The sequence below is a fragment of the Penicillium longicatenatum genome, assembly GCF_028827895.1.
Source record: "Penicillium longicatenatum strain IBT 33135 chromosome Unknown contig_6_segment0_segment0, whole genome shotgun sequence".
NCBI lineage: Eukaryota > Fungi > Ascomycota > Eurotiomycetes > Eurotiales > Aspergillaceae > Penicillium > Penicillium longicatenatum.
Window position 1 is genome coordinate 234986 of NW_026643123.1, and position 27114 is coordinate 262099.

General features: G+C 49.5%; 10 protein-coding genes across 10 annotated transcripts; 7 read left to right on the top strand and 3 right to left on the bottom strand.

The window, feature by feature from the left end:
• Positions 1-839: 839 nt before the first annotated feature.
• Positions 840-2524, top strand: N7484_008301 (C2H2-type zinc finger protein; the record flags this gene model as incomplete). Its single annotated transcript, XM_057118688.1, has 2 exons — positions 840-1608; positions 1746-2524. The coding sequence occupies 2 exons, from the start codon at positions 840-842 to the stop codon at positions 2522-2524; spliced, it is 1548 nt and encodes a 515-aa protein (XP_056968243.1).
• Positions 2525-3897: 1373 nt separating this feature from the next.
• On the top strand, positions 3898-4491 carry N7484_008302 (uncharacterized protein; the record flags this gene model as incomplete). Its single annotated transcript, XM_057118689.1, has 1 exon — positions 3898-4491. One exon carries the CDS (start codon positions 3898-3900, stop codon positions 4489-4491), a length of 594 nt encoding a protein of 197 aa, XP_056968244.1.
• Positions 4492-4930: 439 nt separating this feature from the next.
• N7484_008303 (agmatine deiminase family protein) lies at positions 4931-6142 on the bottom strand (the record flags this gene model as incomplete). Its single annotated transcript, XM_057118690.1, has 1 exon — positions 4931-6142. The coding sequence occupies one exon, from the start codon at positions 6140-6142 to the stop codon at positions 4931-4933; it is 1212 nt and encodes a 403-aa protein (XP_056968245.1).
• A 2733-nt stretch (positions 6143-8875) lies between these two features.
• Positions 8876-9920, top strand: N7484_008304 (urate oxidase; the record flags this gene model as incomplete). Its single annotated transcript, XM_057118691.1, has 3 exons — positions 8876-9012; positions 9096-9742; positions 9796-9920. 3 exons carry the CDS (start codon positions 8876-8878, stop codon positions 9918-9920), a joined length of 909 nt encoding a protein of 302 aa, XP_056968246.1.
• A 344-nt stretch (positions 9921-10264) lies between these two features.
• On the bottom strand, positions 10265-10930 carry N7484_008305 (mitochondrial 54S ribosomal protein uL13m; the record flags this gene model as incomplete). The annotated part of the gene is made up of 3 exons (XM_057118692.1): positions 10265-10392; positions 10458-10818; positions 10910-10930. 3 exons carry the CDS (start codon positions 10928-10930, stop codon positions 10265-10267), a joined length of 510 nt encoding a protein of 169 aa, XP_056968247.1.
• Positions 10931-11251: 321 nt separating this feature from the next.
• Positions 11252-12095, top strand: N7484_008306 (40S ribosomal protein uS9; the record flags this gene model as incomplete). The annotated part of the gene is made up of 4 exons (XM_057118693.1): positions 11252-11297; positions 11365-11387; positions 11607-11678; positions 11805-12095. The coding sequence occupies 4 exons, from the start codon at positions 11252-11254 to the stop codon at positions 12093-12095; spliced, it is 432 nt and encodes a 143-aa protein (XP_056968248.1).
• A 2153-nt stretch (positions 12096-14248) lies between these two features.
• Positions 14249-18855, top strand: N7484_008307 (DNA-directed DNA polymerase alpha catalytic subunit POL1; the record flags this gene model as incomplete). The annotated part of the gene is made up of 5 exons (XM_057118694.1): positions 14249-14638; positions 14691-16415; positions 16471-17025; positions 17081-17821; positions 17875-18855. 5 exons carry the CDS (start codon positions 14249-14251, stop codon positions 18853-18855), a joined length of 4392 nt encoding a protein of 1463 aa, XP_056968249.1.
• A 258-nt stretch (positions 18856-19113) lies between these two features.
• On the top strand, positions 19114-21144 carry N7484_008308 (uncharacterized protein; the record flags this gene model as incomplete). Its single annotated transcript, XM_057118695.1, has 8 exons — positions 19114-19166; positions 19308-19489; positions 19542-20175; positions 20231-20381; positions 20437-20502; positions 20561-20669; positions 20731-20946; positions 21017-21144. The coding sequence occupies 8 exons, from the start codon at positions 19114-19116 to the stop codon at positions 21142-21144; spliced, it is 1539 nt and encodes a 512-aa protein (XP_056968250.1).
• Positions 21145-21483: 339 nt separating this feature from the next.
• On the top strand, positions 21484-24194 carry N7484_008309 (DEAD-box ATP-dependent RNA helicase DBP2; the record flags this gene model as incomplete). The annotated part of the gene is made up of 6 exons (XM_057118696.1): positions 21484-21545; positions 21814-22001; positions 22070-23038; positions 23098-23205; positions 23751-23879; positions 23943-24194. 6 exons carry the CDS (start codon positions 21484-21486, stop codon positions 24167-24169), a joined length of 1683 nt encoding a protein of 560 aa, XP_056968251.1. The 3' UTR covers positions 24170-24194.
• Positions 24195-24524: 330 nt separating this feature from the next.
• Positions 24525-25720, bottom strand: N7484_008310 (SGNH/GDSL hydrolase family protein; the record flags this gene model as incomplete). Its single annotated transcript, XM_057118697.1, has 4 exons — positions 24525-25158; positions 25206-25345; positions 25407-25545; positions 25608-25720. The coding sequence occupies 4 exons, from the start codon at positions 25718-25720 to the stop codon at positions 24525-24527; spliced, it is 1026 nt and encodes a 341-aa protein (XP_056968252.1).
• Between the last annotated feature and the right edge of the window lie 1394 nt (positions 25721-27114).

Sequence of the window (27114 nt, forward strand, 5' to 3'; positions counted from 1 at the left end):
CTATTCTTTGCCTCTCCCAAACTAACGGTTCCCCTCGTCACCAATCATCTGAACATCTTCGGTTCTTGGAATTTTGGTTCTGTTTTTTACATTTTTTTTTTTTTTTTTTTTTTATTTCGAAAATTTTTTTTACTCTACATTTTCCATCTGAAACTTTCAGTGGTATGGTAACCTTGGTATACTGGTAAGTTTGCCCGCCCCCCAATTCCTTTCCTTTTCCCTCTTTTTTTCCCCCCAATTCCCCGTTCGCGATCGAACTGTCTTTTCTCTATTCCGAGAAAAAAAAAATTTCCTTCCTCCTAACCATCCCCATCAATTCTCATCTAATTGAATCTTGTTGTCAAATTTTTTTTTTTTGGGCTCGACCTCGACGCATTCTTTGACGCGAAGCAGATCTGACTAGTTGTTGTCCTGCGAGTTGCAGACCCACTTGCACGCCCGCTTCCTTGGTGGATACAGAACCCATCGACGGTGACAACGTGCGGATAACACCAAAAAGTTCCCACACGACTTTCTTCGGTGGGTGACCGTGGGGAAATCTCCTCAAACCTTCCTTCTTGACTTCTTCTTTCTCCTCCCCCTCCTGGCCTTCTGTGACTTACCTTTGTGTGGAGTCAGACGTCCCTAATTGATCTGCCTCGTGACTTGGCACCTTTCCGCCTCGGGAAAAATTTCTAAAGAAACAAGGAGCAGTCTTCGGTTCAACGAGAAAGACAAAGAAGAGGAAAAAAAAGAGCTTTGCTGTTCGATGATTGCTTTGTGATCGTCTTCGACCATCCTACATTTCTCTCCCTTGACGCGCTTTTCCTTCGTGTCCATCCAATTCGTCCTGCTTCAAGATGGATCCCCGATCGCACCCTTCGCGGCCTCCATCCACCCTCTCCCAGGGCTCCGCACCGCTCTCCTCGACCCCCATTTCGAGTATGCCGATGCCTCAATACTCCATGCAGCCGCAGTACCCGGTGTCGCAGCCGCACACCCTGCCGCCGCTTCAGCCTCATCACACCCAGTCGCCCGCGCCGCATCCCTACATGAGCCAGCCATACCGGCCGGACCTTTCACGGTTTCCCGCGTCGACTCATGACGTGTACGGGGCTTCGACTGCCCCAATCATGCCCGGCATGCACACGACCGTCGGTAGCCAACCACCGTCATTTTTGTCGCATCCTAACCACCAGACACAGGCCCACCCCTCTCAGTCGTACCCCCCGCCTCCGAGCGTGTTGCCTCCCGCGTCGAGCGCGCAGAGCTATCCCCAACCCATTGCTCCGGCCCCGCCGCGTGATCGTCGCGACTTCAACGGTCTTCCCTCCGGGGCTTTCAGCTACTCCGATGGCAAGTCCTGGGGCATGAGCCCAGACGTGAATGGCGCGAACGGCTCGCCCTACGGGGCCAAGGAACCACCACGCACGCAGGTCGTGGGCTCTCAGGGCCGCCGTGGTATTCTGCCGAGTGTTCCGGGCCGTGCAACTCCGGTCACCAACGGCATCAACGGTGCTGCAAAGAGCACCACTATTCCGGCCAAGGATGCGGATGGAAAATTCCCTTGCCCGCACTGTAACAAAACCTACTTGCACGCCAAGCACCTGAAGCGCCATCTGCTGAGACGTGAGTTTTTTACCCCTCGATTCTTCACATCAGTCTTTCGGCGTTTGCTTTTGCTTGAAAAATTTTTTGGCGTGTTTTTTTTTTCCTTCTCTCACTTTGATATGAGGCTAATGACGCGTCTTTTGTTTGGGAACTAGACACCGGAGATCGGCCTTACATGTGTGTCCTCTGCAAGGACACTTTCTCTCGCAGTGATATCTTGAAGCGCCACTTCCAGAAGTGTTCAATTCGTCGGGGTAACCCCACGGGTGCGACCCACCTGTCGCACCCTCAGGCCCATCTGAAACGGTCGTCGCAGCAGGCGGCGGCGGCAGCAGCAGCGGCGAACCCCGCTAAGCCTTTGGATGAAGTTAGTAATCCCGCCCCATCTTCCAATGGTGTTATGGGTGCGCAATTCAGCGACGGGCACGTGAATGGGAATGGAATGCCTGTTGGCCGTCCCACTTTCCATGAGCAGCAGCATCATATGGGGTTCGCGATGTCGCCGGCCAACGGAATGAGCCGTGGTCCGAGTGACAATGCGTATGCCGATCAGGCATCCGCGCGAGCTTCCTGGATGGCTGCGCCCAAGCAGAATCCGTACCTCATGCAGTCCGGCACCGATGCCCATGGCCAGCAACTGAGTGTTGATCGTCCTCTTGAACAGGTAAAGCCCCTGGTCGTTCCTGACCCTAAACATCCGGTTATGCCCGGCCCCCATTCGAACCAGCCTGACTGGTCGATGTTCCAGCACGGTCCGTCCGACGGTTACATGAACCCCGTTTTCCCCCACTCCATGGCTACCGGCCAGGAGTCGATCCACGCCCCCGTTGATGCCGACCGCAAGTTCTACCCTGCCACGACCGCCGGCGGCCCCGAGAGCGGTATGAACGGATTGTACCTGGCTTCGACTACCCTGAGTGGTGATGGTGAGTAAACCCCATTTGTGATCTGTGGTAGCAATGGCGAAAAGAAACATGTGGTTTTAATGCGATTCCTCTACAGGTACCGTTCAGCCTGCACGACAGTAAACAGCTTCGGATCATACGACGCGATGCGCCAGCCCGGGAGAGATTTAACCCCCCAAAAGTGAAGGCCTATTCTGACCATCGTGAGGACTACTGGTGCAGATCCCCCTCGCACGCGATGGATGCGATTTTTCTCGTTTGCAGCCTTGATTTGATATCTTGTTCGAGGCAGCTCCAGCCATGGCTCTTCGCTTTTTTCACCCCCCTTTAGACTTTGTCTTTCCTGCCAACCAAAAATGATCGTTTCTTTCTACTCCCTGCCGCTTTCGCCCTCCCTGATCCGTCTCTCCGCTCGCAGCGGCGTTTGTCCGATTCTGGCGTTCAGTCCTTGGTTTTCCTTCGATTGTATTCATCTTTGATGACTCTTTTTCCCTCTGGTTCAGATCCCATCTGGTGTGGGACCGCATTCTTCACTCGGCGAGTATGATTATACGGTCGATGATTGCGAGTCTGGTTGATTTTTTATGCCCTCTTTGATGAGATGGGTAGGGTGGTTTCGTTCGGCGTCCACAACTATAGACATGGGCATGTGATTTTGCGCGAATGCTTCAGCAGAAAGAGAAAAGTCTTTGTGGGAAGGCTCTTGTCGAATTATGCAGTGTTTCATTTTTTTTCATTTCCCCCTATTCTCATTTTCATATTCCTTACTGGTTGCTCGTTTTTTGTCTTCCCCCCCGGTGCATCTGCATGGCCTGTAAGTAGAGTCGAGTCGGCACGACACGAACATACATGCACGCCTCGGGTTTGGTGTGATTTAGGGTGTTACGTTTCCTTTTACGTTTCTTGTTCTCCCTTGTTCATTTTTAGGAGGGATCCTGCTCTACTCGAAAAGCATCTAGAAATAGAGATGATCGTTTTTCAGACTGGTGCGCCTGTAACTGCATGAACCGCCGAGCCGCGAAGATCCGACGATCATGCCATAAAGGCCTTCAACGTGCTAGATAAACAAAGCAACTAATAATAAATCGTACAGAATTCATAATACACGCAAATAATATTCTAGAAGTCTCAACCTGTTCCCAGCGCATATTTTCACTCCGGGATTTCCCTGCTCGACGTCATGTCCATAATCCCCCGCATTTGATTGGAGCGTCGCCGCTCGGAACAAGTTGGATTCGGGATCTCTGACTTTCCCCCGCCGTTCAGACCCTTCATGTGCTCCGCTTTCCTTGAATTCTAGCCCGGGTCAAAGGAGTAGTTTACACACATATCTATTGATCAAAGATCCCCTCAACCCCGCCAATCCGGCAATCACTCTCTCACCATACCGCCAGCCTAAGCCATGTCCACCAACAGACCATTCCTCTCTAACTTCCTGGCCGCGTTCCGCGCCCAGTCCACCTATAAAGCCTCCCAACAATCAACAGGCACCTCCTCCTTATCCTCCTCAACACTCACCCAGAGCGCCCGCGCAATAGCCTCCAAGGCCGCAGGTTCCAGCTCAAACCCATCGTCCAGTTCCGCAGCGAACCAATCTACATCCCACGCGCCCTCAAGTGGGAGTACAATCCCACCGGGTCCTGCATCCACATCCACACCCCCGCCGGCGACGGCCTCTCAGCCTCAGCACCATTCCCACCATTATCACCATACTCCTTCTTCTGCCTACTCAGCAGAGACATCTCCTCCCCCGACACCATCTTCTTCCACGCCAATCCCCATCAATCGGGGGCCGGCAGATCGCCAGCGTCGCGGAAGCGATAGTTCTAGTGGCTCGGGCGGGTTCCGGGATGCGTTGGGACCGGAGAAGTGGTATATCGGGGGCAAGACGCCCGCCGGCGAAGAACGGTTTTATCGCTTGGGGATGGTGACGAACGGTGGGGGGAGACTTGGAGGTGGAGGGAGAGTAGGGAGTATCGATCAGTTGAGTCTGTGATGAACAAAAGTCCACTTTACCTTCCAAGGGGTTTCTGATATCGCTTTTGGGTGGTTTTTCATACGTGCAATGATTATGATGCTCATGTCTATTTGTCTACTTCGGTTTTCTCATGGCGCTCTTTTGGGTTTGGGGAGTTTCGAGGTTTCTCTGGAGTGGATTGACTGGCTTTTCTTGGATTCGTGTTCATGATACAAGAAAAGAAAAATATAAACAGTAAAGTTATCGTGTCTGATTTACGTTTCATCGTTGGCATATCGGTCTGTGAACAAGACTGTCGTTTTATGGTTGAGTCGATGATCTCGACAAGTGAAAGAATACAGCGTATGTTGATGCACCTTGAGAATATCATAGATTGTTCGTATGACTTGGCCCAGGCACGGGGCTGATGAGAGGAGATATTGATGTTCCAAGCTGAGTCACAAGTTACGAGTCCATCTCACAACACCTGCTGTGTCGTACAGTGCAACACACCACCAGTTCTCGGCAAAGCATTAACAGCCACTTGCCTTACTTCGCGCTCAGGAACAAGACCCTTGAGAATCTCCAAGGCCTTCCGATCCGCCTCGACATCCCCAAAAGCAGGAATCACCAACCCCCCATTCACAAAGTAGAAATTCACATATGACGCTGCCGGGCCATCTTCCTCCCCGGCAACATCTCCCTTGACCAGCTCCGGATCTGGCTCCTCGATATCATACACCTGAAGTCTCCGTCCTTGCGCATCAGTAGCAGCTTCCAAAATCTCCCTCGCCTCGCGATAGATATCCCAGTAAACTGACTCGCATTTCGCATGGGGCTTGCAAACAACCACAACGCCAGGCCTCACAAACCGCGCCTCAGCATCAATATGACAATCCGTAATGTCCAATCCCTCCCGTCCAGGGATCCAGATGAACTTCTTAATCCCCAATAACCGAGCCAGCTCGGTCTCGATATCTTCGCGCGAGAGACCTTCATTCCGCGAGGAAACCAACACACTACTCGCGGCAGCCATAAGAGTCCCCTCACCGTCCATCTCGATACCGCCACCTTCCAGACGGACGGAAGATTCGACCCGGATAACGGGCGGATGCCTCCCATCTTGGTTCTCGAGTTCAAGAGCCCGGCGCGCGAAAAGCGTATTCTCTTCCCGTTGGGTGGAACTCATGATTGGCCAATCGGCACCCTCTTCTGCTAGTGCTGCTTCTTTATCGGCGGAGCTATTGTATAGTAATTCCCCAATCTTGTTCCCCCATTCGCAGAATTGGAAGTCGATTGCGTATCGCTGTTGCGGATCTTCAACTCCGCGCACGTACACGGGTCCGGTATCGCGGACCCAGCAGTGATTAGTTGCGGCGGGAATGAGAGTGATGTTTGATTCTTGAGTGGGTCTGTCATAGCTGGAACTTGATTCTAGGCGCCTGGAAATGAGGTCCTGGGCCTTGGAGACGTCTTCAGGGCGCGCGTGGAGCCGCACAGGCTCAAAGGCTGCGATTGTGCATGCTAGATCGATGATCTCGGTACAGGTGCTGTTGTATAGGGCTGGGAATGTTGAACAGCGAGTGGGAAAGCCGAGCATTGTGGCAAGGTGGGGAGTTGTTTCGGCGAGATAAGTATATTGTTTTGTCCGGTCTGTTTCTGTGCGGAGATTCCCTGTGATTGAGGCCATGGCTGTTGAGGAAGTCGTGATATGCCTGATCAATGGGAAGTTACGTTGTATTTTGTCAGGTTTTATGTGCTTTGAGAGATGTGATGAAGGGTTGAAGTAACGCTATACTGTATGTCAGTCATATGCGACGTAGGATCAGAAAAAATGAAACCACCCACATCAAAAGGACGTGTAGAAGCGCAGAGATTGCGTTTAGTACAAAGACTCAGAGAATGAATCAAGAGATTTGACATTGTTGAGACCGCATAGAATGACGAACTGCAGAAGTATTTATGCAGAGGTTGAAGTAGAAGATAAGAAGCTGGCGTAGATCGGGTCCTGTCCCTTATTGCCCGAAAAGGGTAAGATGAGGCGATGATCGGGAAACTCAATTCGGTTGCCTATTTCGTACATCCAGCAGAGTTCCTCTCCTTGCAACAATGATTCTCCTTCTCCTATTTCTCCTTCGTCTTCTTCATCCTGATCTTCAATCCCCATATACACTTCTTTAAATCACCACATGAGCACTGCTGTCAATATAGCCAACCCCCAGTGGCTTGGTCATTGTGCCCCACCCGAATCCATACTCCACAAATTCACCCCAAAGTGGCCCTAAAAGCAACCCCGCAAATTGACAAATGGTTTGGACTTCATAGCATTGTGCGACGGCTTCCTTGGGCCTATAATTCCCTGGTGCTTCTGCATGACTGTGAGTGCTTGCTGTGTCTCGACAGCCATTACTAGGGCACATGCAGAAAGATACCGATCAGAAATTAAAGTGTGATCAAAAGAGCGCTGTATGGTGTATCATCTTGCTTGATAAAGCGCAAACAGATTATTGCCAGGGAAAGTGGACCGAATCAGGCACAGGACTAAATGAGCAGCGCAGCGTCTATGATGATTCCTGACGGAACATCAGAAGACAACGGCACAGGAAAAGAAAACTTTTTTCAAATAACTATGAGTCAAGGAAGCTGAAGTAGCCATCAGGAAGAATGCGAGACTCATACCAAGCAGACCCGCCATGGCGCGTTTCAACGAAGATGGAAAGCGTCTGTACCACGTCAATCCTCAATTGCCAATCGAAGGCAACTGACTAGGCACATATAGCATCAAATGCAGACAACAAGATTTTCTGCATCAGACTTGCTCAAAGGAAACCAATACTTGACGCTGCTAGCGTATCCGAAGCAAAGCAAGGTCAGCCACTCTGAGGACCAAGATCCCTCTACTCACACGACAATGAGACTCGGCCTCGGGAGTAGCAGCATCCCCGATTATATCTCCAATGGCCGCATTCGCCTTGTGCATCCACTGTGTCATAGCGCTTTTCCAAATCATACTTAACCTTACTGACCGGCAAGCTGAAATCCATTGTGGTTTCCTTCAAATCCCAGTCCAGAAGTCTAACAATATACCATATCGTTGGATGAACGTTGCAGAAATGAGGCCACCGATTAAACTACGCCTCGTACGGCGGAGACGAACGTTTCTCCGATGCGAGGATGGCAATCCAACTAAGCGTTGACCTTGTGTGGCGTTTCTCGTCTGCAGAACTCGGACCAAATGACTGTGTCTCCGGAATCTAGTATGAATGACCCAACGGATTGCAGTATCTGAACTTTACCTGCTAGGTCACAACCCCATCCTAAAGATGCTGAAATGGTAGTAGCGAAGATTTCTCCTATGAATTAGATTGGCTACGGCCTGACTATGAGATAAGACTAACGGGAAAGTCCCAACTCCCCTTGCGTCCCTAAACCCGGAAGCTGCAGATACTGGTAGAAGCTGTCTCGCAATTGAACTGGTAGAGCTGGGGAAGAGTAGAAATAGTTCAAATGCCACGAAATTTGACCCGAACGGAATCGAGTCCACCAAGGTTATGTATATGACAGGGTAGGTATATTGTGAGATTGCAGATATGCAAATGGAGAAATGAAGGTTTACAAACCTCGATTCGTCCTAGGGTCTAATGCTGATGTTCATGCTGATGTTCATTCGGAGTTCTTATAGATCGGTAAAGACACTGGAAGATGACGTATGATTATTGATGGATTTATCAGAATGCATTGAAGTCGATGCAGAGAAGTTTTGCTTGTCGTCAATTTCGCTTTGTCTGAGTCTCTCAGCGGACGTCTCTTCATCACGATCGCAGTTGCCCGGTGGAGATCGCCGATTGAAACGGGATTTGCTTCATCTTCACAAGGAAGCAAGGGATTTGAGAGCAACATCGGGCGCCGGATTTTCGGGATTCGGGACTTGAACTTAAGTCCCAGTGGAGACTAGTCGATGCGTAGAGCTGGTGTGTAATAAGCTCTGGCGGCTCGAAATCCAAAATCTGGGGCAGAAGTCGAGGATCATCCTTGACACCTCTGCTCCATTACCATTATAGCCTATAGAGGGCAGGTCCACAAGTTCTAGCTTGACACTGGTCAAAATTCTCCCACATTCCACTTAGAACGTGCTGTGTAAGTGGTAACCAGTGTTATCCGAGGGAAATGCCGCCTCAACGTTTGCGATAAGATCGGAAGTGGGGATCGGCCACTCGCGGGCATCGGAGGTGCCCGACACTGGTCGCGGACGAGCGCATCAGCCCATTTTTTCACTGAAATAAATAAGAATCGCTTTCCTAGAACCACTTCCCTTGATTGTAAACTGATCTCCAGCTTCCCTTTAGCTTCTCTTCAGCCTACCTCCCTTCATCCATCTAGCTATCTCCCATCTCCGCTTATCCTCTTATCTCCAACCTTCAACATGAGCTCCCTCGCTGCTGCCCGCTACGGCAAGGACAATGTCCGCGTGTACAAGGTGCATCGCGACGAGAAGAGTGGTATTCAGACCGTTGTGGAGATGACCGTCTGTGTTCTGCTGGAGGGTGACATTGAGACTTCGTGAGTGCACCGAACACCCTTATCGGTGGCAATCGGCTCTCAATAGCTACAAGGGACCAAGCTAACACCGGATCTCCCTGCAGCTACACCAAGGCCGACAACAGTGTTATCGTTGCCACGGATTCCATTAAGAACACCATCTACATCACTGCCAAACAGCAGCCCGTCACTACCCCCGAGGTCTTCGGCTCCATCCTGGGCTCGCACTTTATCGAGAAGTACAGCCACATCCACGCCGCACACGTCAACATCATCACTCATCGCTGGGTGCGCATGAACATTGACGGCAAGCCCCACCCCCACTCCTTTGTCAAAGATAGCCCCGAGACCCGCAACGTGCAGGTCGACGTTGTTGAGGGCAAGGGCATCGATATCAACTCCTCCATCAACGGCCTGACCGTACTCAAGAGCACCGGCTCGCAGTTCTGGGGCTTCCTCCGCGACGAATTCACCACCCTCAAAGAGACCTGGGACCGGATTCTCAGCACTGACGTTTCGGCCAACTGGCAGTGGCGCCGCTTCAGCAATGTGTCGGACGTGAAGGCCAATGTCGCCAAGTTCGATGCTACCTGGGAGGCGGCCCGGGCTATCACCCTCAAGACCTTTGCTGAGGATAACAGCGCCAGTGTTCAGGCTACTATGTACAAGATGGGCGAGCAGATTCTTGCTACCGCGCCTCTGCTTGAGACTGTGGAATATGAGCTGCCCAACAACCACTATTTCGAGATTGGTACGTTTTACACAGCCTTCTGCTTTTAAAATTCTTCTTCTAACTTCATATAGATCTCAGCTGGCACAAGGGAACCAAGAACACCGGCAAGGACGCCGAAGTGTACGCTCCCCAGTCCAACCCCAACGGCCTGATCAAATGCACCGTTGGCCGTGCTGGCCCCAAGGCCAAGCTGTAAATGCCTACAAAGCCGAACTCTGGAGTTCCCTGCATGATTTGTTGACTTTCCTTCTCTTGTACATAATGTCTCTATATACCTCCGGGAGTGAAACCCCCAATTTCAGCTTGACAAGACGTTTCTTTTATTTTCAAATAATTTGCTATATAAGTACAGACCGATGTAGAAAATGACCCATAGGTCGAATTCGAAAAAGAGTAATCAGCAAAAAGGAGAATCAAAAAGAAAAATCCCCAAAGATAGACTCCACACCCATGCGCTTGCGGTTTTGGATCATAACGCAGAAATAAATTACATCGCAGTCAAGGTCAAGGAAAATAACCGATAAAGGTAGAAATACATGTTTAAGCGGGAGTTTGAGCCTCCTTGGCCTCCTTGAAAGCTTCTTGGACTTCCCGGGTGGCACCAATGACCGATTCGTTGCCGAACTTAACAATGTTCTGCTTGTAAGGATGGGCGAGACCCTCGAAGGCTAGAAGAGAATAATCTTAGTCGCCTGTCTAGAGGTGTGCTGACATCAATTCCGGAGAAACTCACTCTTCAGTCGTGCCAAACGCGGCTCTTGCAGACGGTTCTTAGGCAACATGCCCTTCACAGCGCGGCGCAGAACCTCACCACCACCCCATTTCTGGAACATCTGATCCATAGTCATGCTCTTCAAGCTACCCGGGCGCGTATTGTGTGAGTAGTACATCTTCTGGAAACGCTTCTTGCCGGTGGTCCGCAGGTCGTGACAACCGGCAACCACAACGTAGTCTCCGCAGTCCGTCGAGGGGTCGTAGATCGGCTTGTGCTTGCCCATAAGAACAAGGGCAATTGATGATGCCAGGCGTCCGAGTGAACGGGAGTCAGCGCCGGCGTCGACATAATGCCATGCGCGGGAGTATGCAAGACGGGTCTAGGAAGACATAACGTTAGTATCACGAGGGCTGTATTTGGTAATTGGCCGAGAAAGATCAGTCCATGCAGCAGAGTGGGTTTGTATTTACCTTGCCGACTGTTTGCGACATCGTATCGGATAGGTAGGATAGAGTGAAAGTGGAGGACAACAACAGCAATCGCAACTCAAGCAAATCCCCGAAGTTCTGCGCATGCCAAACTCGGACTCCGCCTGGGCCCGATCCACGTGACTGCACGTGAGACTCACAACTGTCATGTGATCAAGCCCTAAGCCAGGGAACCCAATTAAGCCATTTCGGGACTAGTGCATCCTAAGCGAAACCCGCACTAACAACCAGCAATTCAGGCGAATCACTGCAGTGTGGGAATTCGCGGTCGACTTCTTTTCCATCTCCCTCGACAACACACTCCTCCCCCAACGACAACCCACCATGGCTTCCGTCCCGAGTGTGCAATGCTTCGGCAAGAAGAAGACGGGTGAGTCTTGCGATTTCGATATCTTCATTCCGCGTTGAATAATTGCTGATCGAACTTTTTTCAATAGCCACCGCTGTCGCCCACTGCAAGGTATGAAGACGATGCCTCCCCCTCCGCTCTACATCCTATTGCGTCAATCAGATCTCGATGGAACTGCCCTGGAAAAGCTATCACCAATGGAGCCGAAAGAAGAGTCGTGGAGTTGGAATCTTGATGTTGGGAATATCTTCGATGGGCAACAACGAATCGATGGCGCATGGGATATCACACGAATGAGAACAGCATACTGAGACTTTTCCGAATTTACAGCAAGGCAAGGGCCTCATCAAGGTTAACGGCCAGCCCCTCTCCCTGGTCCAGCCCGAGATCCTCCGCTTCAAGGTACGCACTTGGAACTTTTCCCTCTTCGCCAAACCCAACAACAAACCCTATTGCTGTAAAGCAATGATTTCTGGGTGGACGGCTATTACTCCAAGGAACGACGATACTAACCTGACAACCTGACAGGTCTACGAGCCCCTCCTGATCGTTGGCACTGACAAGTTCGCTGGTGTCGACATCCGCGTCCGTGTCTCCGGTGGTGGTCACACCTCCCAGATCTACGCCATCCGTCAGGCTATCGCCAAGTCCATCGTTGCCTACTACCAGAAGTACGTCGATGAGCACTCCAAGATCCAGCTCAAGCAGGCTTTCGCCCAGTACGACAAGACCCTGCTCGTTGCCGACAACCGCCGCGCGGAGCCCAAGAAGTTCGGTGGTCGCGGTGCCCGCGCACGTTACCAGAAGTCCTACCGTTAAATTCCCACTTTGTCTTCTTTTTTTTACAAGAAATACTGCGGCGAAGGGAATTTACAAAATGGACGGAAAAATTATGGGGTTTTATGGAAAATCATGTCTTCATTTCATCATTTCACGACTTGTTTTCCATTGAATCTTATTGGACTGGGTAACTAGGGAGGATCGTTATGTTGTTGCTGCGAGTGGTTTCAGATATTCTCTGGAACCGTTCGTAGACTGGTGAGAACAGGGTCGGTGTCGCGAGATGTCTGCGGTCTACAGACTCTCGTTCCCGGTGCCGATGCTGGATGTGTTGTGGAGAGAATGGATATTTTTCCCCTGGCGCGGTCATGAACGGCTGGAAAATATACCTAGCATAGGCCAGGAAAATCTGCTCAAATACACCGGGTTTTTATTGTTCATCTCGTTGCCTAGGTTGATGCTCGTAGGCCATATTTCGTACGCACGGCATTTTGTTGCTTGGACGTCATGTCTATTATGACATTGTTTACTGCATTAACTTTTGGAAGGAATCTAGGTTGTGAGCACCTGCTGAGATCGGACGTGCTCATATGACCGAAAGAACCTCCCAAGCATCGATTCAAATGACTCGGAGTTTTCGTTTATGGTTATTATTCAGTGACCTATTAGCTTTACATTATATGCATTCAGGTACAAACATCATATGGCAAGATATGTTTTTCAATTTGAGTGTGGATCATATTCGCTTCCGAGACCTGGCGAAAGTGCCATAATGAATGGAGATATTTCATTTCTTAATTCTTGGAGTGATGGCACCCACAACCTATGGTAATTCCCCACATTACACTGCATTATCGAACCCCCAGACCGTCCACGCCATATCTTACAGTGCTCATCTCCATTTTACTACATCTCCTTGGTGATCCATGTCTTCAGGGTCAGCACTACCTACGGACTGTACTGATGCTGCCCCTTCGCGGCTTTATAGTCGATATCATGGGGAGCGAAGGATCTCGGCACTGGCTATACGCATCCATTCTCATCTTATGTCATGAACAATTATTGTTTATTCCCGGCGGGACTGCATCTAAGTACGCGCATCATTGGCATCGCTGACTGAGCTCGTCTGAACATTAATATCATCATTTCGAAGAAGAACAGCAAGAACGATAGCTTCGCAATCTATGTGGGCCATATCATCCCAAACCATATATTCTGAGATAATACAAATGGTATAGCGCAGAATTACGGAATGCCTTTTCTTTCGCGATCCAAAAATTGCACAGAGAGAATTGGGGCTCTCGGGCCCATTCAGCCTTGGCCTAAACAAGTTAACTCAGGACTGAAATTTTCGAAGATGAGTATCAAAAGAACGAGAGAATGTTAGAGACGAGAAGATATAGTGAAGTTACCCGAAAATTTCTAACGGAGAAGGAATTGATGCCCGCCTATTGCATGAACGCGGTGGTATTCTCAACTATGAACAAAACTTCTCCATCCAAAACACCTCGGCAGCCCATGTGGATATTAATTCGAAGCAGTGGACCGCCGCATTACTCTGATACTATTATTCGCTTTTGGGACCTTTGCCTCAAAAGATGGATAGCAAGCACTATGCCGAAAATTTACAAACAACATGCCCACCTCGAAAGTCGTTAGATTCAGAGTGGGCAGTTTTGGAGAAATGCGTCCACGGCTAGTGGTGCTTGAAGGGAAAATATAGATATGTCTGGATAATTTCCTATTTATACGCTTGCTGTTTCTTCCTTCAGTCCCTTGGGGTTCAATAATCGAGGTACTTCAGTTGCACTCGAGTGTCTAAAAGCTTCATCATGACTTAGATAAAGTTTATCGTAGTATGTGGCAGCAAATCCCCCCTGATTAATTTGAAACCAGGAATGAAGTATTTCTAGCGTACTGATAAACTGATAAACGAGTTAATCTCAAAGTCCAGGTATATTAGAATTGGCAAAAAGTCGATGTCGATTGGATGAAGGTTTAGGGCACCACAGTGGTGCCTGACTGCCTTAGTGCCTGAAATTACCTAAACCACTTAAACGCGTCCACGCGAGGCCCACAGCGCGTCGCGCCCTGGATTCAGATCGCGATCCCTATTCTCTCCTTCCCCGCAACCCATTGTCATTTTGTGTTCCCACTGGTGAATGGACAATCGTCCATCATAATTAACAATCATGCCGTCAGCTCGTGACAGACTCGCCGAGCTAAGGGCCCTCCGTGCCTCTGGGAAAAAGCGCCTCTCCACATACGAAGTCGAGGAGCAGGGTGATATCTATGAAGAGGTCGATGATGACGGCTACAAGAAAATAATTCGTGGCCGACTCGACGAGGACGACTTCGTCGTTGACGACAACGGCGCCGGTTACGCAGATGACGGTCGGGAAGTGTGGAACGAACGAGCGCCTGAATACGATAGCGACGACAGTGATGGATTTCCTGCGCGCGGAAAGGCCGCCAAACGGAAGCGCGAGGAGGAGAAACAGCGCAAAGAGAAGATGAACAATGGCATCTCCAAATACTTCAACGCTGGCAATGCTGCTGCGACTACCGCAGCCAAGCCCAAGGTGAGTTTTCCTCGCAGGCCCCCTGCAATCGTGGTTCTGACTTTCTGCCTAGCCGGTTGCGACTGCTGAAGACGATGCCTTCATGGCGGATCTCCTCGGAGAAGTGGATACGAACGTGATCTCTAATCGTCCCCCCACAAGAAACATCGTCAAATCGGAAGCCCGACGAAAAGTTCGTGTTCTCTCCCCGCCCACACTTGAAAAGCGAAATCGAGAGAACATTGGAGCAGGAGACGAAAATAATGTTCCAAGCTCCCCACCGAAGCACCAACCAGCATTTCAGTCTGACGACGATCTCGATGATGGCCCGCTCCCGGCAGTGGATGATGATGACATCTCCATGGGTGACCCGATGCCCTCCTCTCCGATAAGTAAGGCTGTAGAACGCAAGATTGCCGTCCCAGTCAAGAAAGAAGAGTCAGACGAGGAGGATGTCGACATGATGGACATTGCAGAAGCTACGGTATCTGCCAGTACCAAGACCGCAAACATCAATATAACAGGAAGTCGTCCTCCTCCAAAGCTCAAGAAGGAGGAGCCCACCACACCTGCGAGCTCTTCGCCAACCAAGCCCATGCCAGAGCTGTTGGATGCCTCTTGGAATGACGTGAGAAACAAATTGAACGTCCTCAGCAGCCCAGCACCGGAGATGCGTTCTTTTGGGAAGCTGCGTGCCCAGGATGTCGTTGAAGAGGATGGTAGCCTGCGATTTTTCTGGATGGATTACACTGAAATCAATGGGAGTCTGTGCTTGTTTGGAAAGGTGAAAAACAAGCAGAATGACTCGTACACAAGTGCTTTTGTCAAAGTTGACAACATCCTTCGAAAGCTCTACTTCCTTCCTCGTGACCAGCGAGTTAAGCAAGGAAGAGAAACAGAGGAGGAAGTTGGAATGGAGGACGTTTATGCGGAGGTGGATCAAATGATGTCTCGGCTGAAGGTTGGCATGCACAAGATGAAGCCTTGCAATCGAAAGTACGCATTTGAGATGCGTGGCGTTCCCAAGGAAGCGGATTACTTGAAGCTGCTCTACCCATACGACAAACCAGCGCTGCCAATGGAGGCCAAGGGCGAGACGTTTTCCCACGTGTTCGGTACAAACACTTCTCTCTTTGAGCAGTTTGTCCTGTGGAAGAACATAATGGGCCCTTGCTGGCTCCAGATTGATGAGGCCGACTTCTCTGCTGTTAACAATGCATCCTGGTGCAAGTTTGAATGTCAAGCAGCTAAACCGGCACTTATCACGCCCGTTCCCGAAACAGAGAACATGGAGACCCCTCCTTTGACCCTCATGTCTCTTGCCTTCCGAACTCAACTTAATGTGAAGGAAAACAAGCAAGAGATCTTGATGGTAAGTGCCCGAGTGTATGAGAACATCTCGCTATCAGATACTACACCACCAGACAAGCTTCCCTGTAAAACATTCACTGTTATGCGCCCCTCCGGCCAATCATACCCCATGCACTTTGAGGCCGAATGCCGAAAGCAGCGAGGTACAATTATGCTTGAGAAAAGCGAACAATTTCTTCTTAGCAAGTTTTTGGCCATGTTTGAAAAGATGGACCCGGATGTGATCATGGGCCACCAGTTGCAGGATGTCGACCTTGGCATCCTCCTCAACCGGCTCCGAGAAAAGAAAACCCCTGGATGGCATAGAGTCGGTCGACTCAAGCGTGGAGAATGGCCAAAGAACTACAATAAGAATAGTGGTTTCTTTGCAGAGAGGCAACTCATCGCTGGTCGACTGATGTGTGATCTTGGAAATGATATGGGCAAGGTGAGTTTTTCTCGGGCTTGGATGCCCTCGATAAGAATGCTAATGTAACCTCTAGTCTTTAATGATGAAATGTCAGTCCTGGAGCTTGACAGAAATGTGTCAGCTTTATCTTGGTGAGGGCAATGCCCGCCAGGACCTGGATGTCGAAGCGGCTTTGAAGTCCTGGGCCTCAACCAAGGATGGTTTGATGAACTTCGTTAACCACTGCGATACCGATACCTATTTCATGGCTGCGCTGGTTCTTCGTCTGCAGATGCTTCCTCTTACCAAGGTTCTGACAAACATTGCCGGTAACTCGTGGGCACGCACCCTCAGTGGTACTCGTGCAGAGCGAAACGAGTACATTCTGCTTCACGAGTTCCACCGTAACAAGTACATTTGTCCCGACAAGTATTCCTCCCGCTTACAGAAGGCCGAAGAAAAGATGAACGAGGATGAGGATAATGCGGGCGATAAAAAGAAGAAGGACAAGTTCAAAGGTGGCCTCGTTTTTGAGCCTGAGAAAGGTCTTTATGACCGGTTCATTCTGGTCATGGACTTCAACAGTTTGTACCCTTCGATCATTCAAGAGTACAATATCTGTTTCACCACGGTGGATCGGACTGCTACGGTATGTACCCTTTAGTCTGCTTGAAGGCTACGGGCCACTTTCTAAACTTGTATAGGCGGAAAATGAAAACGAGGAGAGCGTTCCGGAGGTTCCTTCTTCGGACCAGGACCAAGGCATTCTGCCAAAGCTCATTGCAACATTGGTTGGTCGTCGGCGTGAGGTGAAAAAATTGATGAAAGACAAACGTGCAACCCCCGAGCAGCTCGCTCTGTGGGACACAAAGCAACTTGCTTTCAAGCTGACTGCCAACTCCATGTACGGTTGTCTGGGATACACGCAGAGTCGATTCTATGCCCGTCCCCTAGCCATGCTCACCACATTTAAGGGTCGTGAGATTCTGCGAAGCACCAAGGAATTGGCCGAGAGCAGACAGCTCCGTGTTATCTATGGTGATACCGACTCCGTCATGATAAATACCAACATGGACACCATTAGCGAGGCGCTTCAGGTCGGTGAGGAGTTCAAGAAAATGGTCAACGAGCGCTACAAGCTACTGGAGATCGACATCGACAATGTCTTCCGCCGACTACTCTTGCATGCAAAGAAGAAGTACGCCGCTGTGAATTTGACAGAAGTGGATGGCAAGTACGTTGAGAAGCTGGAGGTCAAGGGTCTAGACATGAAGAGACGTGAATACTGTGCGCTCTCTAAAGAGGTGTCGTTCAAGCTCCTGAATGAGATTCTTTCTGGAGAAGATCAAGAGCTGGTTCTTAACAACGTTCACAACTACCTGCGCGAGCTGGCAGAGAAGATGAAAGACTTCTCGATTCCGAACCAGAAATATGTCATCTACACGGTATGTGAAAGCTCTCAAGGCGGCATTGGTTCTTCGTTACTGATTTTCGACAGAAACTTTCCAAACGACCTGACGAGTATCCGAACAAAGAGACAATGCCTCCGGCGCAAGTTGCGCTTCGAGATATTGCCCGAGGTAAGACAATTCGACCAAACGACGTCATCTCGTACATTGTGACAAGTGGCGACGCGGAGACATCCTCTCTCGCGCCAGCCAAGCGATCGTATAGTCCTCAGGATGTGTTGAAACCAAACTCAGGCCTCAAGCCTGATATTGAGTTTTACCTGCTCAAGCAAATATTTCCTCCCATTGAGCGTCTGTGTGCCCCCATCCCGGGAACCGACGCCGTCCGTCTCGCTGAATGCCTGGGACTCGATACCCGCAAGTATCAGATCAACACCTCCAGTTCCAACAGCCAACAGAACGCGGAGATCTTCCCACTTGAGTCACAGATTCCAGACTCGGTCCGTTTTGCCAACGCCGAGCGGCTGATTTTGATGTGCCGATCCTGCAAGGAGCAGTCAGTTTTCGAGGGGTTGACGGGTTCTCCAGATATGTGCACTGCAAATGGCATTATCTGCTCCAACAAAGCTTGTCAAAAACCGTTTGCGGTCATCACCGTTGTCGCACAGCTGGAACACCAGATTCGTGAGCAGACCAATCGATACTACGATGGCTGGTTGGCCTGCGACGATTCAGCTTGCGGCAATCGCACACGCCAAATTAGTGTGTACGGGCATCGCTGCCTGGGACCAAAGGGCCATGCTGAAGGTTGCTCAGGCCGCATGGTGTATGAGTATTCGGAGAAAGACATGTACAACCAGCTGCTGTATTTTGCTGGTCTGTTTGACGTGGACAAGGCTCAAGCCGCTACCAGCAAGGAGTCTGGTGAGACGAAGGATAGCATTTCTGCTTTGGCCGAATTCAACCGAACTCGATTCGAAACTATCGGGGAGGTGGTAGACGGCTACTTGAAGAAGTGTGGCCGGCAATGGGTTGAGATGGATACCCTTTTCCAGTTCATGATACAATGAATGCCCCGGCGGCGTTGATTTGGAAATTCAATGTTTGTAAATAGCTACTACTTTCTTGGGATTGGGGTATCCTTTAACGATGGATTTAAGTTGCATAATGTTATGTTCAATTTTATAAAACAAGTTATAGGTTTTGTGGTGATATGCAAAAAGTGCTCTTATCTTATCAAACCTCCCACCATCGGATCAGTGCCCCCCGCTCTTCACCTACGGCTTTTCAACGAACCCTGCACCCTCGCCCAATTGGCTCCTGTCAGCATGTCTGTTAAGCGGGTCCTGGTTATCGCGGGCTCTGACAGCTCTGGTGGCGCGTAAGTCTTTTTTCCATCGATGCATGAGTATCGCCCGTGTGGAGCCATTTGCCGGGTCTATCGGCAATGGCATCTTACCAGTTGCTTTCCAGCCGATGCACCAAGCATGAAATGATCATACCAGTACTAATTAGATAACAGTGGCCTAGAAGCTGATCAAAGAGTTCTTGCCGCCCATGGATGCTATGCCCTCACAGCTACGACGGGGTTGACAGCACAAAACACACTCGGTGTGCAAGACATCTTTGTTGTCCCATCGGAATTTGTGAAAAAGCAGATCAATGCAGGTCTGGAGGATGTCGGCTGTGATGTAGTGAAACTTGGTTTGTTGTATCATGCTTATATGTTTTCCGGGCTACAGCTTACATTCAGTAGGCATGCTGTCGTCCGCGGAGACAATTGATGTCATTGCCGAGACATTACAAGCGCATCAAGTTCCCGCCATAGTGCTCGACCCGGTCATGGTATCTACTAGTGGAGCGCAGCTTCTTCCAGAGAAAGCCGTGAAAGAGCTTCGGACAAAATTGCTTCCGATCACTACCATTCTCACACCCAATATCCCAGAAGCCCAGCTTCTACTAGAGGATTCTGGTGAAGAAGCTTCTCAACCTGCTGACCTTCCTGGATTAATTGAGCTCGCAAAGCGGATATGTCTCATGGGTCCAAAGGCAGTTCTACTGAAGGGAGGACATCTGCCTCTCACCAAGGATCTCAAGACAACTCAGAATTCCAAAGATGCAACCACAGTCATCGATATTCTTTATGATAGCGTAACAGGAGAAACAGCACTTTTCGACACAGAATACTTGATTTCCAAGAACACTCACGGTACTGGCTGTTCTCTTGCCTCGGCAATCGCCGCTAACCTTGCCATGGGTAAGGATATGGTGCGGGCGGTGCGAAGTGCCGTACGATTCGTTGAGGCGGGCATCAAAACTAGTGTGGATCTGGGTAAGGGAAGCGGTCCGATCAACCACTTCCACTCGGTTTACACTATGCCTTTTGCCCCGTTGGTGATCCTTGTCTTATGACCACGCATAGAATGATTTGCTGACACAAATTAGTGGTCGATTCGTTGAATATGTCCTGGATCACCCGGATGTCCAACAAGTATGGAAGAAGTTTACCCATCACGAGTTTGTTGAAGGTCTAGGCCAGGGTACGCTACCTATGGAGCGATTCAAGGAATACCTTATGCAAGACTACCTGTATTTGGTGAGTACTCATCTCGGCACTGCATGTTTGTAACAATCTAACGAGATCCATCTAGGTCCAATTCGCCCGAAGCAATGCGCTGGCATCATACAAATCGCAAAGCATGGAATCAATAGCGGCGGTAAGTAATCCCATTTCTATCGCAGGTAGATTTCTGGTATCTAACTCTCGTGACTCAGTCTGCCCAAATTGTCCTCCATATTCAGCGTGAAATGGCCCTGCATCTTGAATACTGTGCCTCTTTTGGTCTTTCCAAGGAGGAAATGGACAGACACCCCGAAACAATCGGTAAGGGGTACCCGGTCCATGATTTCCAATCCTTTTCAGCGTCTAACTACAGATTCCTCAGCATGCACTGCGTACAGCCGATACATTCTTGATGTGGGCCAATCCGAAGATTGGCTTGCACTCCAGATGGCCTTAGCTCCCTGTTTGATCGGATATGGCGCCATAGCCAAGCGGCTCCATTCTGAGAAAGGGACCCTCCGTGAAGGAAACTTGTTCTGGAAATGGATCGAGAACTATGTCGCCGAGGACTATTCTGAAGCCGTCAGGCTCGGATCAGGTAATAAGATGACTCTCTATTGAAATATCTCTTGAATAAAATTGGACTAATTGTTTCTTTTCTTTGTTAGCGCTGTTGGAGGAGCACATGCATAAGGTATCCCCCAGCCGCGTGGAAGCTTTGATTAAGATATTTGTCCGAGCGACTGAATTGGAGATCAGCTTCTGGGACATGGGATTGAGTGACAAGAAGGTGTGAAGTAAACAAATAGAAAGGGATCAATATCCCATGCAATATCAAAATTCATTTTCTATTTTGTCAAAGTTTAAAATTGATTTTCGTTCCAAAACCAATCTAGACTAATCACGTGAGGACTAGTCCCAATCGAGGACGGTGGTTTTTTTTTTTTTTTTTTGTCGCCTCCTTCCGCTTTTCTCCCCTGGCGCGACGACTTTTTTTCTGTTCCTTCTAAGTTCTTTCAAGGACTTATCTTCACACACCCCTTCCTTTTTTCCCTCTTCATTTCCTCTTGGTTTCTTTTCTTTTCCCAAGGTCAATCCTCAGAAAGTCTACGAAACCTTCTTTCTCTTATCCATCATGTCTTACGGCGGTGGTGGTTATTCGCGCGGTGGCGGCGGTGGTGGTGGTGATTCCTACCGGTACGTTTTGCTGAAGTTTCACACGCAATTTTTTTTTCTATTATTGTTCAATCCATCTCCCTGTGTCCAACTTGCATCAGGCTTCTACTGCATTAGTCTTTCGTTGGACGCGTATAGCACTGATAACCCGGCCCTGATGTATCAGGCGCCATTGGGCCGGTGGCTATCATCTCTTTGTTATGACTGTCCATTTTCTTTTTTGCCTATTTCCCTATCTTTTCCTTCTAATCCAACAATGAAAACCTTAGCTAACATGTTTTTATTCTAGCTCCCGTGGAGGCGGTGGTGGTGGCTACGACAACGGCTACTCCAACGGTAATGGCTACTCCGGCGGCGGCGGCTATGGTGGTGGTGGTGGTGGTGGCTACGGCGGTGGCCGTGGTGGTGGTTTCGGCGGCGGCGCTGGTGGTGATCGGATGAACAACCTCGGCGCTGGCCTGAAGAAGCAGGACTGGGGTAAGTTTCAAATCCATTTTGACGATATGGTGATTCCCGACCGCAGAAAACTAACAACCAGTCATTAGACCTTGAGAGCATGCCTAAGTTTGAGAAGTCTTTCTACAAGGAGCACCCCGATGTCACTGCTCGCTCCGATGCTGAGATCGATGAGTTCCGCAAGAAGATGGACATGGCTGTTCAGGGCCGCAACGTTCCTCGCCCCGTCGAGACTTTCGATGAGGCCAATTTCCCTGCCTACGTTCTGTCCGAGGTCAAGGCCCAGGGCTTTGAGCGCCCTACTGCTATTCAGTCTCAGGGTTGGCCCATGGCTCTGTCCGGTCGCGATGTCGTCGGTATTGCTGAGACTGGTTCCGGAAAGACCCTGTCCTACTGTCTTCCTGCTATTGTCCACATCAACGCTCAGCCCCTCCTTGCCCCCGGCGATGGTCCCATCGTTCTGGTCCTGGCTCCGACTCGTGAGCTTGCTGTGCAGATTCAGGCTGAGATCACCAAGTTCGGAAAGTCCTCTCGCATTCGCAACACCTGTGTCTACGGTGGTGTCCCCAAGGGTCCCCAAATCCGTGATCTGTCCCGTGGTGTTGAGGTCTGCATTGCCACTCCTGGTCGTTTGATCGACATGCTGGAGGCTGGCCGGACTAACCTCCGTCGTGTCACTTACCTGGTTCTCGACGAGGCTGATCGCATGCTGGACATGGGTTTCGAGCCTCAAATTCGCAAGATCATTGGCCAGATTCGCCCTGACCGTCAGACTTGCATGTGGTCTGCTACCTGGCCCAAGGATGTCCGCCAGCTGGCATCTGACTTCCTGAACGAGTACATTCAGGTCAACGTCGGTTCTACTGACCTGTCTGCCAACCACCGTATCAACCAAATCGTTGAGGTGGTGTCCGACTTCGAGAAGCGTGACCGCATGATCAAGCACATGGAAAAGATCATGGAGGACCGCTCCAACAAGATTATCATTTTCACTGGCACCAAGCGTGTTGCTGATGAGATTACCCGTTTCCTCCGTCAAGACGGATGGCCCGCACTTTGTATGTCTTTCCCAAGGCTCATTCGCTCCATTGATATCATTTTGCTAACCTTCCTCTAGCCATTCACGGTGACAAGCAGCAAAATGAGCGTGACTGGGTCTTGAACGAGTTCAAGACTGGCAAGAGCCCAATCATGGTGGCCACTGATGTGGCTTCCCGTGGTATCGGTATGAACAAACTACAGCCCCCCTCCCCATTCCTTCCCCCTTTTATCCCCCCCCCTGAGGGGCCCTTGAGAAAACTCACCCGTGTTGAATGTTGAATTATACATGTGGCGCGGTGCTCAGCCTCTCTTGAAGCGTGTTGGTGTATACAACGACTTGTCCAGGTGGAATGTCAGGTCATCTTAAATGGTTATCATGCCAGGAGGACCTTGGACTCACAGTGCAGCGTAACAGAAAGCAGATCTGACAGGATTTTTCTCCGACTCCTTTGTTGCAGAGACTCGCAAGCGAGTTGGAGTCTTCACATCCCGACATTGTTCCTGAACTGTTTTTGAAAAGCTGCATTTATCCAAGGTTACTCTAGGACCGCGGTCTCTACCGCCACTTCCCATGGACTCGCTTCCCCCAGGATCTTCTTGAAAGAAATTCCTCCCAGAGAGCAGTGATGCATCAAGTCCTGCACGACTGAGAATAGGGCCTTCTTATGGCTCATGCTATTATTACCCCCACTAATGCTCCGATTTGCTAACGAACCTTTTGTAAAAAAGATGTGAAGGACATTACTCACGTTCTGAACTACGACTACCCCAACAACTCGGAGGACTATGTCCACCGTATTGGTCGTACCGCTCGTGCCGGTGCCAAGGGTACTGCCATTACCTTCTTCACCACTGACAGTATGTTTTCCCACCCATTGCCGTTTGCCATATGGATTACTAATTATTTTCTCCTTTCTGCAGACTCTAAGCAGGCTCGTGACTTGGTCACTATCCTTACTGAGGCCAAGCAGCAGATCGATCCCCGTCTCGCCGAGATGGTCCGTTACAGCGGTGGCGGCGGTGGTGGCCGCTGGGGTGGCCGTGGCCGTGGCCGTGGTGGCTGGGGTGGTCGCGGCGGCGGCGGCGGCGGCGGTGGTGGTTTCACTCAGGGCAACTCTGCTCCCCTTGGTGGCAACCGTCGCTGGTAAATGTCGTTTTGCTTACACTCATGAGCTTGTCTTTGCGTCACCGGTAGACTTCCCTTGTTGTTTTATTTTTCTGCGTAATTCGGTACGGACGGCGTTATTTTCGATGTCATAGACAGTCTTAACATGATTTTACCGGTTTATGGAGGGTCCATTCTGACACCTCATAAACGACAATCCTAGACCTGGGATTCCACGGCCTCATACATGTCGATTCGCAAAAGTTTCTTGTTCTGTCTCGGTGGCTCACTACCTGTTTCTTTATGCAGATGGGAGTACAATTGTATGTCCATAATTCAATTATTTACCATTCATCGCGCTTCCCAGTAGACGTAATTAGAAGTCGAGGCCCCGTATCCTAGTTCTCGAGCCACTTCTTTAACTCCGACGCCAACAGACGATGGGTGTGGCTTGTCATATGCCCGGTGTTATACCAAAAGTACTCCTCCAGCGGTGTGGGACACCCATAAGCCTCATAGTTCCACGCAATGTCGGGTTGATCATAACCAGCGCAATAGCCCGTTGTATTCACGATCCCAAACTCGGACGGATGATCCAAAATCCAACTCAATCGCGCGTGAGCATCAAATACTCGAATTTCAACATCTCTCTTCTCAGCCCCAAACTTCCCCGCTCTCTCCGTCAACGCAGCATTATACCACGCCACCTGCGTCACATTAGGCGTCGGATAACTGCTATCCACATTGCTCGGGTCCCGGTTCATAGGCGGAAGATTCATGATGAGATACGATCTATACCCAAGATCGTATAAAGTATCGATAGAGCTGAAGAGCGTATTCGTCAGATTAGCATAGAAAGTAGGGAAGTCGACGGCGTATTTCGCACTATCACCGACGTCGTTTATACCGATCCAGACTGCCACTAGTGTTTCGCTTGTCTTGAGGAACTTGGAGAGAGTATTGTGGCCGTATGTCGCGTATTGCTTTATTTGATCTACTATTGGGACGGTAAAGTTGTGGTGGAGAGGTGTACTTGTATGTGTTAGTATTTTGAGAAAGAATATGACCTGCGTACTTACTATTCGGTTGAGATGTCTGCCCCTGCGAATGCAAAGTCCCAAAGCTGCTTCTTGCATGATCGTGGTGATGTTAAACCTGGTTTTTCTCCGCATCCCGTGAGGTATTCCACCCAGTTTGGGCCACCTTCTGCAGTTCCGGTCTATAGGAAGAAGGGAATTCAATATCTGTTTTTATTTTTCTTTTTTACTTTGGTTTCTTACCTGGTTCTGGACAATCATGTCGGAAAGCAGTGTCTCTTCATCATATGAGAAATTGAAGCTGTCGCCTATGAAGCTATAGTTCTGGTGGCCATGTGTTCCTTGGACGTATGTGTATGAATCGCCAAACGCGAGACTTAATCTCTACTTGTCAGCCAAATGATTTCCATGGGCTCCGATTGGAAGGAAGACCCATGTGCTTACAGGGCTTTCTTGGACGACCAATTAAACTTCTCTGATGGCCGTGGTATCACAGATGCAACGACCCATGGGACCAAGGAAGTTGCGACTAATAGCGATTTTGGAGAGGCAATCATCTTAAAAATATTATCAATTCTGTCTCAAGCAGTTCCAAGTCTTCAATGTTGATTGACGCTGTCTTGGCTCTGCCAAGATTGTCTATTATATAGATCTGAGCCTGTGCCCAACCCCGCAATCGTGGAATCAAGATCCGGGGCAATTCTGTGAGATCGACGGAAAATATTTCTCCGTCGGTGTTGTTTGCCCCAGCACCGAGGAACTACCCTGTTGCATTCATGCATCAAGAAAGGCGGGGATACAAGGATGTTGTTTAGGTAGCCGGGTGGGGTCTCCAGGTTGGTGCTGAAAAGATGCGCGAAGAGAATACCTGAACGCCTACTACTCTCGTAAAATAGCATCAGATCGCATGACAGTACAGTCGCTTTGCGGTTTGCATTTGATCAAGTATAGCTTACTGAATATGGAAGTTGCTTGAGTTCTTTAGTGGTAGCTGTCTTGTGACGTGTTTTCCAGGGCAGCAGCTCGTACTATACTTTTAGAGATTGTCGAGTATAGAAAGATGGTGTTGGCAACCTTCAAAAGTCACTTGCAAAGGAGGAGTAGGGACCATAATCATAAGGAAAAAAAGCACTGTATGCTGGATAGTCAACAAATCGGGGGTCTTGGTGAAGCTTGGAAGCCGAAGCCGATGTGATGCCTGCCGAGAGATAGTTGAACCTGTGAAGCTGAGATTGGCGGTATGAAGTGTCAAATGTGAGTCAGACTTAGGTGCATAGGTGAAATGCTCATAACAAATCGATCCTGCTTAATACACTGGTTTCGCTTCCAATACGATACTTTCTTGCAAAACTGGGAAATCGTCTTTCCCACACCACATGAGACCCGTTCCGAGAGAGTAAACAAGTGCCACGGAATAGGCAACCAAGATGAGAGAAGCAGGTTGCTGTGATTGTTTCCCGAGCCTTAAGCCTAGGTGCATAGAGGGTGTTATTATTCACAGAGTCGCTGCTTGGGCTTGGGCTTGGGGAAAATGCGGCTACAGCCAACCGATGCAATTCAAATTCATGGGCGAACGATCTCAACCTCAACCCTGGAAATTTGGATTGGCTTTGGTTGTGGCTTGGGAACATGAAATTGAAAATAAGATGTCTCATATTTAAAGGTTTCACACATACAAAGGATAAAGGAAATCTTTGCCAAAGTTTATGTGGTGGACAGCTACCATAGTACTAACCTTACGACTGATGGTTCATTAAAACAGCCACTCAAACATTATTTGGAACTGGCCCTTACTATATCGAAGTAAACCCGAATTGACACCCCGTTACCACTTATACACAAATATATCCGAAAGTACGAAATATAAAGGATTGTGACGAGATCGCAATGTATACGAAGCCATATATATATCGACTTCCGAGGTTCAGCCGCAAGGATTTAGAATAACTCA